Here is a 13,755-nt window from a genome sequence, read left to right as displayed (position 1 = left end):
GTGAGGTGGTTTGATCGAGTAAGTAACGCAAGGGTAAGAGAGATGTGTGGAAATAAAAAGAGCGTGGTTGAGAGAGCAGAAGAGGGTGTTTTGAAATGGTTTGGGCACATGGAGAGAATGAGTGAGGAAAGGTTGACCAAGAGGATATATGTGTCGGAGGTGGAGGGAACGAGGAGAAGAGGGAGACCAAATTGGAGGTGGAAAGATGGAGTGAAAAAGATTTTGTGTGATCGGGGCCTGAACATGCAGGAGGGTGAAAGGAGGGCAAGGAATAGAGTGAATTGGAGCGATGTGTTGACGTGCTGTCAGTGGATTGAATCAGGGCATGTGAAGCGTCTGGGGTAAACCATGGAAAGCTGTGTAGGTATGTATATTTGCGTGTGTGGACGTATGTATATACATGTGTATGGGGGTGGGTTGGGCCATTTCTTTCGTCTGTTTCCTTGCGCTACCTCGCAAACGCGGGAGAAAAAAAAAAGAAAAAAAAAAAAAATTGTTATATGATGTGGGGAGCGGTGAAAAGGTCAATACAATGTATTTATGGTACAAAGTGAAAACAGTGAACTTAACCTGGTGTAAAAAACATAAAAAAAGTGAGTTTAGTTGAAGTTCACAGTATCAGGTTCCATAGCCTGGAGTGTGTGGTAACATGGGTGTTGTACTAACATTTGTTCAGCTTGTGAATGTAGATCTTGAGACTTGGAGATTGAAGAATCATTGTCCATTACTGCTACCTCATCTTCCTGCCCTAGGATCCCATTCTATGGGGTTCCACAAGCACTAAGGAAGCTGACCATGTCTAACGACACAACAAGAAGTGTTGTGACGTGTATTTAATTACCAAATTGTAATGTATGGGGAGGGAGTCTTACACTCATGGGGTCTCATCTTTTGAACACTTTCTAGTATCATGCAACCACTTGAATTTATGTATGCTGTTTGCATTAAACATGTCCTCAGTCAATCTGTTTCGACCATCCATCAGTCTTATACTTTAAAAGTGTTTCTAAAATTCCCTATTTACAAATTTCTTACTTAAATTCATGCTGCATTGTCTGGTTCCTCTACCCCTACAAATCTCAAAGAACTGTCCATTGTCCACTTCATCAATCTCTTTTAAAAATTCAATGGTCATGATCAGGTTATCCCTCACTTTTTCTCTTTTCAAAGGTGGGTAATGTCTTTGTGGGGTAATGACAAGATAATCAAGGAGCAAGCACTCAGTGTGAAGGCTGCATCTTGGGCATGAGGGGCCTTGAGGAATGTTGAAATCAGTGGTTGCAGTTCTGGAGAGATGAATAGTACCTATAATACAGAAGTGAAAGCTTAACTCGTACTTGTAAGGGGAGTGTGGTTTTAGATGGATGTATGTCTGGTGATGTGGTGTTTAAGACTAGGTTAGAAGAAAAGATGTTCAGTGCAAAGTAGAAGAACTGGAGATGCACTGAGATCTCTGATGAATGGAAAGAATTTACTGCAGAATGTATGGATGAATGTATGGATATGAGACCTTAGTTTCCCTTGATCCACAGAGGTTAAGAAAATAATAGCAAGAGAAAAGGGTAATCTAAGTAGTGCAGTTGGAGTAAAGAAAATATACATAATAATGAACAAGATGCAAAAGATATGTAATGTGAAAAAATAATTGGAAAGGATGCATGGAGAAACACTTTGAAGAGGGTATGGCATCTGTAGGACACTTGTAAAATAATAGGATGGTGGTCAAGATCTATGGATGAACATAAGCTATGGTGAACAAGTTTTGTGGATGAATAGTATCTATGGTGAACATGATTTTTAGATAAAAGAAAAGTAGAGGGGGAGCATGAAAGAGACAGACAAATGCAAGGATATAAATGGTGAAAGCATGAGGTATCTCAGATGAAGAAGCCAGGGGGACTGATTATTGACTGTGTTCATTGGAGGTACTTTGTATGCAAGGGTCAGTATCATTAAACACATTTACAAATAATGCAAAATTAAAAATCAAGAAGAGCTATTGTAGTGTGGAAGACACTGGTGAATCTGGCACACATGAAATAAGTTCAAGATATGTAAAAGTGAGCTGTAAAGCAATATCCACCTGAAATACCAAAGTAAAAGGGAACAGATTAAAAGGTATCAGAGAGAAAAACTATAAATAGATTACATGATATTAGTAATTCTTCATCTTCCGCAAAGCTTTTACTACCTCTTCTCTGTTTACCAAATCATTCTCCCTAACCCTCTCACTTTGCACACCACCTCGACCAAAACACCCTATATCTGCCACTCTATCACCAAACACATTCAACAAACCTTCAAAATACTCACTCCATCTCCTTCTCACATCACCACTACTTGTTATCACCTCCCCATTAGCCCCCTTCACTGAAGTTCCCATTTGTTACCTTGTCTTACGCACTTTATTTACCTCCTTCCAAAACATCTTTTTATTCTCCCTAAAATTTAATGATACTCTCTCACCCCAACTCTCACTTGCCCTCTTTTTCACCTCTTGCACCTTTCTCTTGACCTCCTGCCTCTTTCTTTTATACATCTCCCAGTCATTTGCATTTTTTCCCTACAAAAATCATCCAAATGCCTCTCTCTTCTCTTTCACTAATAATCTTACATCTTCATCCCACCACTCACTACCCTTTATAATCTGCCCACCTCCCACACTTCTTGTGCCACAAGCATCTTTTGCGCAAGCCATTATTGCTTCCCTAAATGCATCCCATTCCTCCCACACTCCCCTTACGTCCTTTGTTCTCACCTCTTTCCATTCTGCACTCAGTCTCTCCTGGTACTTCCTCACACAAGTCTCCTTCCCAAGCTCACTTACTCTAACCACTCTCTTCACCCCAACTTTCTCTCTTCCTTTCTGAAAACCTCTACAGATCTTCACCTTTGCCTCCACAAGATAATGATCAGGCATCCCTCCAGTTGCACCTCTCAGCACATTAACATCCAAAAGTCTCTCTTTCACACGCCTATCAATTAACACGTAATCCAATAACACTCTCTGATGATCTCTCCTACTTACATACGTATACTTATGTATATCTCTCTTTTCAAAACAGGTATTCCCGATCACCAGTCCTTTTTCAGCACATAATTCTACAAGCTCTTCACCATTTTCATTTACAACACTGAACACCCCATGTACACCAATCATTCCCTCAACTGCCACATTACTCACCTTTGCATTCAAATCACCCATAATTATAACCCGGTCTCGTGCATCAAAACTACTAACACACTCACTCAGCTGCTCCCAAAACACATGCCTGTCAGGATCTTTCTTCTCATGCCCAGGTGCATAGGCACCAATAATCACCTATCTCTCTCCATCCACTTTTAGTTTTACCCATATCAATCCAGAGTTTACTTTCTTATACTCTATCACATACTCCCACCACTCCTGTTTCAGGAGTAGTGCTACTCCTTCCCTTGCTCTTGTCATCTCACTAACCCCAGACTTTACTCCTAAGACATTCCCAAACCACTCCTCCCCTTTACCCTTGAGCTCCGTTTCACTCAGAGCCAAAACATCCAGGTTCCTTTCCTCAAACATACTACCTATCTCTCCTTTTTTCTCATCTTGGTTACATCCACACACATTTAGACACCCCAATCTGAGCCTTCGAGGAGGATGAGCACTCCTTGTGTGACTCCTTCTTCTGTTTCCCCTTTTAGAAAGTTAAAATACAAATGGAAACAGAAGGAGAAGGCAGCAGAATTTATCAAAAAAGGGGGTGACTGTATTGTCGACTGGTTGGTAAGGTTATTTAATGTATGTATGACTCATGGTGAGGTGCATGAGGATTGGAGGAATGCTTACATAGTGCCATTGTAGAAAGGCAAAGGGGACAAAAGTAAGTGCTCAAATTACAGAGGTATAAGTTTGTTGAGTATTCCTGGAAAATTATATGGGAGGGTATTGATTGAGAGGGTGAAGGCATGTACAGGGCATCAGATTGGGGAAGAGCAGTGTGGTTTCAGAAGTGGTAGAGGATGTGTGTATCAGGTGTTTGCTCTGAAGAATGTATGTGAGAAATACTTAGAAAAGCAAATGGATTTGCATGTAGCATTTATAGATCTGGAGAAGGCATATGACAGAGTTGATAGAGATGCTCTGTGGAAGGTATTTAGAGTATATGGTGTGGGGGGGTAAGTTGTTAGAAGCACTGATAAGTTTTTATCGAGGATGTAAGGCATGTGTACGTGTAGGAAGAGAGGAAAGTGATTGGTCTTAGTGAATGTTGGTTTGCGGCAGGGGTGTGTGATGTCTCCATGGCTGTTTAATTTGTTTATGGATGGGGTTGTTAGGGAGGTGAATGCAATAGTTTTCGAAAGAGGGGCAAGTATGCAGTTTGTTGTGGATGAGAGAGCTTGGGAAGTGGGTCAGTTGTTGTTCACTGATGATACAGCGCTGGTGGCTGATTCATGTGAGAAACTGCAGAAGCTGGTGACTGAGTTTAGTAAAGCGTGTGAAAGAAGAAAGCTGAGAGTAAGTGTGAATAAGAACAAGGTTATTAGGTACAGTAGGGTTGAGGGACAAGTCAATTGGGAGGTAAATTTGAATGGAGAAAAACTGGAGGAAGTGAAGTGTTTTAGATATCTGGGAGTGGATTTGGCAGCGGATGGAACCATGGAAGTGGAAGTGAATCATAGGGTGGGGGAGCGGGCGAAGGATCTGGGAGCCTTGAAGAATGTGTGGAAGTCGAGAACATTATCTCGGAAGGCAAAAATGGGTATGTTTGAAGGAATAGTGTTCCAACAATGTTATATGGTTGCGAGGCGTGGGCTATAGATAGAGTTGTGTGGAGGAGGGTGGATGTGCTGGAAATGAGATGTTTGAGGACAATATGTGGTGTGAAGTGGTTTGATCGAGTAAGTAATAATAGAGTAAGGGAGATGTGTGGTAATAAATAGAGTGTGGTTGAGAGAGCAGAAGAGGGTGTTTTGAAATGGTTTGATCACATGGAGAGAATGAGTGAGGAAAGATTGACCAAGAGGATATATGTGTTGGAGGTGGAGGGAACGAGGAGAAGTGGGAGACCAAATTGGAGGTGGAAAGATGGAGTGAAAAAGATTTTGAGTGATCAGGGCCTGAACATGCAGGAGGGTGGAAGGCGTGCAAGGAATAGAGTGAATTGGAACGATGTTGTATACCGGGGTCGACGTATCATCACTGGATTGAACCAGGGCGTGTGAAGCATCTAGGGTAGACCATGGAAAGTTCTGTGGGGCCTGGATGTGGAAAGGGAGCTGTGGTTTCAGTGCATTATACATGACAGCTAGAGACTGAGTATGAACGAATGTGGCCTTTGTTGTCTTTTCCTAGCGCTACCTCGCGCACATGTGGGGGGAGGGGGTTGTTATTTCATGTGTGGTGGGGTGGCGATGGGAATGAATAAAGGCAGACAGTGTGAAGGGAGACAGCGACAAAGTATAAAAAAAAAAAAAAAAAAAAAAGTATATATGTATATGTTTGTGTGTGTATATGTATATGTATATGTTTGTGTGTGTATATGTATATGTATACGTTGAGATGTATAGGTATGTATATTTGTGTGTGTGGACGTATAAGTATATACATGTGTATATGGGTGGGTTAGGCTATTCTTTCGTCAGTTTCCTTGTGCTACCTCGCTAATGCGGGAGACAGCGATAAAGCAAAATAAATGAATAAATAAATAAATAGAATTAGTAATTCTCACCTTTCTCCAGATTTTTAAGTACTGGGATGACACTCGAGTTCCAAGACTCTAATATTTCCTGGATCATCATTTTGAATTTCTCATCCTTCACAACATATAGCATGCTGGATATTGCAGGTACGTTTTCTAAAAACCATAAAAATTTTCTTGACTTTAAGGCCTCATTATGAAATCCCTGTAATACAAGAGGATAATTTTTAATCACTGTCAAACTCCTCTTTATAAAGGTTATCTACTTTAACATAATAGCTTAAGGATTGCGTTGTCTCCCATGGATGTTCTCAAGGTAAAAATAGTTTTGATCTTTTATTTTTTACAATGAAGGCTCCAGTCACATGACAAAAGGCCACATCAAGGCTGGGCCTTAACTGATATATATAAAGGTCTCAATGAAAGGAAAGAGACAAGGAAAAGTATTTATGAATTGTGGAGAAACTGAAAAACCTGTCCTTTAAAATATGCCTGGTCATATTTATTGGGTAAAACAAAAGAGGGTAGTGAACTCCAAAGCTTTGAGGTTTAGGGAAAGAAACAGTTATCAAAACAGCCTATTCCTGAGCTGCCAGTGGACGAAGTAATCATGCGATGCAGCAGTTTGCCAAGTATTGTGTGGTCTAGCTAGTGGTGGGGGCACACAAGCAGCCAGCTCTCAGGAGCAAAAACCAAAGCAATGCCTATAGAAGAGGGAAAATGAGCAAACATTGTGGCACAGAGCAAATAGGTAAAGTTTTGAAGTTAGGCTGGGAGAATTGATAAGTTGAAACATTTTCGACACCACTGTCAAGTAAGGATACAAAATTAAAACCACCCCAGATATAAGAGCAGTACTCCATACATGGACAGATCAGTCTTTTGTATAAACAGAGCAATGTTCAGATGCTGCAACCTAAATTAAGGAAAGACTGTATGAATTGCCCCTCGACAAGGGAAGTACAATAAAAGGAAACCAACTTTTGAGGAAAGAATGAATTCTTTTGTACTATAAATGTAGATTCTGAGTAAAAAATAAACAAACACATTTATCTACCAAAGCAAGAGTACTGTCAACATCAGAGAGAACTCTTATTCACATAGGGGTCAGAATACTATTCTACTCCTGAAATAGGGCTTATCCACCAGGCTATCACCTTCTTTGACCACATAAAGACATCACAAGAAGAGCCTAATGTAGCACCTACTGGCAACCAGTACCTAAATTCTGTCTCTATCTAATTATCTATCTATGTCCCTGACACCCATTCCCTCCATGAACTCCCATTCGTGAGTGGCCATGCCAAAAGAATCCCCACTTACTGCTGTCCTTACATGGCTCTCTTGCATACATTATTCCATGCATTTTTTCCCCATTTCTCTTCCTCCAGTACTCTTCCAATCTATTTCCCCATGTCACAAGTAGTTTTCTCCACATAACACACCCCTTTAATCATACTATCATATACTCTCCTCGTAAATTCCCCATCTTGCATTCTTTCCGTAAGCCCATATCACCTCAGAGTATTATGTTTCACCTACTCTACCACTCCACGATTAATTCCTTTTGCATTCCATGCTATGTCAAATCTCTCTTACACCCCTTCATTACCTTTTTCATTCCAAGTAATTGTACCACATGCTCCTCTCAAAGAACTCGTTTCCACAGCCTGGACTCTTGACATCTGTGACTCATTCAGTGTAAATATTTCAGCTGCATAGGACAGGTTCAGGGGGACTATGCTGTCCATTCATCCTTTCATCACTTCCATACTTACACTTCCCTTCATTATTCTATTAATGTACCCAATGATTTTTCTACCCTGAACTGCTCTCTCCTTTAACTCTCCTTCCATATCATCGAACTTACCCAAGATATCCTCAATTTACTTAAATTCTGTCATCTCTTCCAGTCTTTTCCTCTCCATATCTACAACACAGTTTAGTATACTTTCCTCTCTCTTTCTACTGGGCTTTGCAAAATCTATACTTTCACTGTTTCATTTCAAACATCATTACTTTACTTTTACTTGCATTTACCTTCAATTGCCTTTGCTTACACACATTATAAAACACACCTACAACCTACTGCAACTCCTCCTCACTCTGCAAACAACACAATATCATCTGCAAACAGGCTTGTTACTACCCACCATACCTCACTGCCACACTCCATCTCTATACCCTTTTTCCCTAGTTTTGCTTTCATCTCTCTTATCACTCCATCCACATATATGTTAAAAAGCCACAGTGATATCACACAGCCCTGCCTCACAACCACATGTATACTGGAACTTTAGCTCAACTCTCCATCCACTCTTACACACTCATGTGCTTTTTCACAGGAGGCTTTCATACCATCTATCAGTTGTCACCACACCCCATATATCCTTAACACATCCCATAAAGCATTTCACATGGCTCACACATATGATTTCTCCAGATCCATACAAGCTGCAGAGAACTCTGTACCTTTTGCTAGGTACTTTTATATACATTCCCTACCTTTCCTAAAACCCCTACCTTTCTTAACATCCCCTTGCTCCTCATTTATTCTGCATTCAATTACTTCCATCACACCATCAATCAACACTCTTGCATACACTTTTTCAATAAACTTAACAGACTTTTCCACTATGATTGCTACATACATCCTTGATATCTTTTCCTTTAAAAAGGATTAATAATAACTTTCACCTAACTCTATAGCACAACCTTTCGCTTCCATGTTAAATTACATATCAAAATGCCTCCACTCTGTTACACATTGTTCTATATAATTCAACTTTTCAGTTGTAATCTCATTTCCTCCAGGTGTTTCTCCTACTTTCAACCTCATTATTGCCCTTTTTACCTTCCTTGTTGCTACAGCCTCAAGTACTTGTAACATTTTCCTTCTATCTTCCATATCAAGTGCGAAACAACTGCTGCTTCATCTTCTACATTCACCAATTCTTCAAAATATTCTTTCCATCTTCCTTTTACTTTCTCCTTTTGAGTCAGTAAATCCACTTCCTTATTTCTCATGCTTACATTTCCACTCTTACATCAACCTCTTTCCTTTTTACCTCCTTCCTGTACAATTTCTTATTTTCCCTAAATTTTCCACTCAACTTTCTTCTAAAATCTTCATCTACTCTTTCTTTGCTTTTCTCTATCTGTCCCTTAACATTCCACTTCCATATCTTATATTCTTCCCTCTTCCTTTGCTGAACTTCCATGAGTACATTCCTTTTGAGCAGTCTATCATATGCCTTTTTCTTCTCTTCCACACCATTTCTAATTTCATCCATACACCATGCATTGCCCTTTTTATTCACATATCTCAAAATCTTGTATCCAACTACTAATTCTACAACCTTTAACTAACACTCTTTCTCTAAACATTCACACATGACAACATTCCTACATTTACTCCACTTTCATCTAATCTTTCTCTAACCCTTCTTTCATACCTCTCCTTGCATTCTTTCTGATTCTTTCTTCTTACTTGCCAACACTTTTACTTCCCTAGTCTTCCTTACACCATACCTCCACTTCTCCCTGATCATCACTCTCACAAGAACTGGAAAATGTTCAGAATTTCCATAGAAACCCCTTACAACTGTATCATCCAGCACAACCTTTTTTCAACCTTTCATCCACTGCCACATAATCAAACAAATCCTTTTGTTCATAGCTTACATCATTTCTCATCCATGTATATCTGTGAATCAGCTTGTGCTGGAAAAAGGGGTTTGCAAAGAATAAACTCCTCTTAGGACAGACATCCACAAAATTCTTTTCTCATTTACTTCAGCCACTCCCCATTTACCAGCAATCTCACCAATTTCATTACTCCTGTGGTGCAGCGGTTAACATTCCTGACCATGATGAATTGATGGGCCACCCAGGGTCGAGCACATAGGTTCAAAACCTGGTTGCAGCGGTCAGTCCACAGTCAACCCAGCTGTACATCCACCCCTAGAGGTTGGTCAATAGGATGAGTACCTGGTTCAGGCTAGGGTATATATATATTATCTTTTATTATCATACTTAATCGGTGTTTCCCGCATCAGTGAGTTGGCGCAAGGAAACAGATGAAGAAAGGCCCAACCACTCACTTGCACATATATATACATAAATGCACTAACTTGCCCCACAGGAAACAGCATTGCTACTTCCTGCTTCTGTGAGGTAGCTCCAGGAAAACAAACAAAAAAAAGGCCACATTCGTTCATACTCAGTTTCTAGCTGTCATGTATAATGCATCAAAACACAACTCCCTTTGCACATCCAGGACCCAGAAACCTTTCCATGGTTCACCAGACGTTTCACATGCCCTGGTTCAGTCCACTGACAGCAGGTTGACTCTGATATACCATATCATTCCAGTTCACTCTATTCCTTGCACACCTCTCATCTTCCTGTATGTTCCAGCTCCAATCACTCAAAATCTTTTTCACTCCTTCCTTTCACCTCCAACTTGGTCTCCCACTTCTTGTTCCCTCCACCTCTCAAACATATATCCCCTTTGTCAACCTTTCCTCACTCATTCTCTCCATATGTCCAAACCATTTCAACATACTCTCTTCTGTTCTTTCAACCACATTCTTTTTATTTCCACACATCTGTCTTACCCTTTCATTACTTACTTGATCAAATTACCTTTTGTTATCAAATATTTCATTTCCAACATATCTACCCTCCTCTGTACAACCCTATTCACAGCCCATGCCTTGCAACCATATAATATTGTTGGAACTACTGTTCCTTCAAACATACCCATTTTTGATCTCCGAGATAATTTTCTCTCCTTCCACACATTCTTCATCATTCCCAGAACCTCTCCCCCCACCCACCTTGTGACTCACTTCCACTTCCATGGTTCCATTTGCTGCTAATTCCACTCCCAGATATCTAAAACTCTTCACTTCCTCCAATTTTTCTCCATTCAAACTTACATCTCAATTAACTTGTCCCAAAACCCTTAATGGGTACATGGAAGGACAGATAACAGGAGACTTGATGGTCCATTATGAGGTTATCTATATAATTTCATTTTCTAAATATATTGGTAGAAACAAGATAGTAAAACAGAAGGCACCTCCACACCTACCTCTCCTTCTGGCTCAACAGCAAACAGGAAAAACACGAGAAAGTATCATCATGCAGTATAAGGGTAAGATACTGCCATGGAAACTTTATAGGAAAGTTTTTCTTTACATACTTAATCGATGTTTCCTGCATCAGTGAGGTAGCACCAGGAAACAGACAAAGAAAGACATCTACTCACGTACACATATATACTGTAAACATATATGCACATACACATACATATGTATACATACATACATATACATATACAAACAAACACATTTATACTTGCTCGCTTTCACCCCTTCCTGATTCCACCCCACCCCACAGGACACAACACAGATGCATGAAGGAAAGGAAAAAATAGATAACATACACATTCTTTTCTCCTTCACCACACCTGATTGCTACCCCCTGTGTCATTGAGGTAGTGCCAGGAAACAGACAAAGAAAGGCCTCATCCACTCACACTCATTCACTGGCTGTCATATGTAATGCATCAAAACTGCAGGAAAGTATGGACTGGAAAAAGTTCCTAATCAGTTTAACAATATCTGCTCCAAAGTTGGATTCCTAAAACAAGACATCAGTGAAGTATTTGTTAAGCATTGATTTGAAAGTATTCATGGTAACTGCACTTACTACTTTGGGAGGTAATTTATTCCAACATTTCCCCACTTCATGTAATGTTACTATTAAATCTCCTTCCTTTAGTCTTCATTCCATAACTTCTGGTCAGTTTCTCTGTTTCAAATGAAGAAAATTTCATATAATATGTCATCAAAACTATTTAGTGTTTTGAAATTATGTTAAATGAGTCACAATTTTTAAAAAAGAATAATTTTAAGTCTTTGAGACTTCCTCATAAGGCACATGAAGGGATTAGTTTGGATGCTTTACTTTAAATTTGCTTAAGTTTCTCTTCATCTCTGATCAGGTTTTGTGACCAAAACTGAATGGCTTACTCCAAATGAGGCCTAATCATGGCACTGTAAAGGGTACCACATTCTTTGTTTTGTAGTTAACTTTTCTAGCTACATATCAGCTTTATTGCAGGTAGGTGTGCATTGTTTACCATGTTTAAGGTCACTGATGATAATCATATCTTCGTCCATTCTACCAGTATATCTAAATCCCTTTGAATCTTTAGGCAGTTGTCGTTTGAGTTGGCTATGTTCTCAATTTTTCTGTCATTGGCAAATGTTGAGATTCTACTGGTGAATCCAGTATCCAGGTCACTGATTTAGATGATGAAAAGTATAGGTCCTAGGAATGAGCCTTGTGGAACTCCAACAGACATTTGAAGCCAGTCAGATACTTTTCATTCAATACCACTCTCTGCTTCTGCTTAGAGAACCAATCCATGAGCAGAATTGATCTCCTATGCCATGAGTTTTAATCTATTTCTATCCATTTATCTACACTTCTGATGACTGTTCCCACTAGAACTCCCTAAAGGGGGTGGCCACGGCAACAATATCTCCATATTTAGTAAACTCTAGTCCCACATCTTAGCTTTTATGCTTCACCATTAACAGGCCATAGGCAGAGGACCACTTTAGCGGAGTGTTTGCAGAGGTTCCTGCCTAATGATCCTACAGACTACTTTTTTTTTTTTTTTTACCTACTATTTCTACTTAAAGTTCCTACAGACTTCTCTTACCTAATACTTCTACCTAATGTCCCTATCAACTATTTCTACCGACTATTTCTACCTAATGTTTTTTCCTAATGCTCCTGCCTAAATGTTCCTGCCAACTTCTTATATCTACTGCTCCTACCATTTTATCAAAAGACAGGGCTAGCACATAGTGCTCACCACAGGAAAATCTTCTTGAGTTACAAAGAATGAGTTGTATGATTTAAATGTTGTCAATTGTTATGTATGATGAGGAGACAATGCATGTTTGTGGACAGAATGCCAGAGGTTCATGTGTGGGTGAGGTAGAAAGAAAAGACAGCTACAAGGGGCATCTTTCATTCCATAAACCATGTCAATAGTTAACCATGATCTTTCATAGCATAAACCATGTCGATAGTTAAACATGATCTTTCATTCCATAAATCATGTCAATAGCTAAACATAATCTTTCATTATGTAAACCATATCAATAGTTGAACAAGATCTTTCATTCTATAAACCATGTTGATGGTGGATTTGTTTTTTGAAAATTTAACGATTTTGTCTGTAATTCCTGGGAGAAGAACAATGACCTTTGTGGCATAAGAATTTACCTGTGGGTTTGCCTCTAATGAAATGATCCCATGTTCATTTCTGACAGCATCGTCCTTGGACATGATGGAGCATCTGCCCACATAATTATCTATTTATAATCACCTAATTGTCCCAAATGAGGGGTGGTGGGGTTAGTTTTATGCTTGGGGCATCCCATCTCTTGAGCATTCTCTGTTGTCACACAACCTTTTAAATTAATTTGTGCTATCTGCATTACCAATGTCCTCAGTCAATTTGTCCCATTCATCCACCACTTTTATATTTAAAAGATATTTTTATGATAATCTTTAACAAGTTTCTCACTTAATTTCATGTTACGTCCTTTGCTTGCTCTATCCCTACATTTCTCAAAGAGCTATTCACTGTCCACATCATCAGTCTCTTAAAAACTTAAGGGTCAGCTCTCACTTTATTCTCTTTCAAGGTGGGCAACTTTATAGCCTCCAGCCTTTCCCTATATCATAATTCTGTTGCCATTTTTGTTGCCTTCCTCTGAACCTTCTCTGTGAGCTTTGGCCTTGTGTAGAATATGAATAACTTGTAAAATATTTCCTTACTCATATAATTCAAAGCTACTGTATTCTGATATTTGTCAGCAGAAAGTTTGTCTTCCTAACTGTTCTCCTGATATGGGACTCAAGCTACTTCTTTTTTAATGCTGGAGGCTCCAAGCATGGACAAAAGTCCACATCAAGGTTAGGCCATAACTGAAATACATATAGAGTAGTTGATCTGGGACAATATCAACTCCAAGGTCCGTCACAC

General features: G+C 39.5%; 1 protein-coding gene across 5 annotated transcripts in view; it reads right to left on the bottom strand.

The window, feature by feature from the left end:
- Positions 1 to 13,755, bottom strand: part of LOC139762297 (hydroxylysine kinase) — a 122,526-nt gene that overhangs the window by 14,010 nt on the left and 94,761 nt on the right. For all 5 annotated transcript variants that reach the window (XM_071686892.1, XM_071686893.1, XM_071686890.1 and 2 more), the window contains one exon: positions 5,709 to 5,883. In XM_071686892.1, the coding sequence (XP_071542993.1) occupies positions 5,709 to 5,883 (175 nt within the window). The remainder of the gene's footprint in view (positions 1 to 5,708; positions 5,884 to 13,755) is intronic.

Source organism: Panulirus ornatus, chromosome 43 (assembly GCF_036320965.1).
Source record: "Panulirus ornatus isolate Po-2019 chromosome 43, ASM3632096v1, whole genome shotgun sequence".
Lineage (NCBI taxonomy): Eukaryota > Metazoa > Arthropoda > Malacostraca > Decapoda > Palinuridae > Panulirus > Panulirus ornatus.
This window is presented reverse-complemented; position numbering and strand designations above follow the sequence as displayed.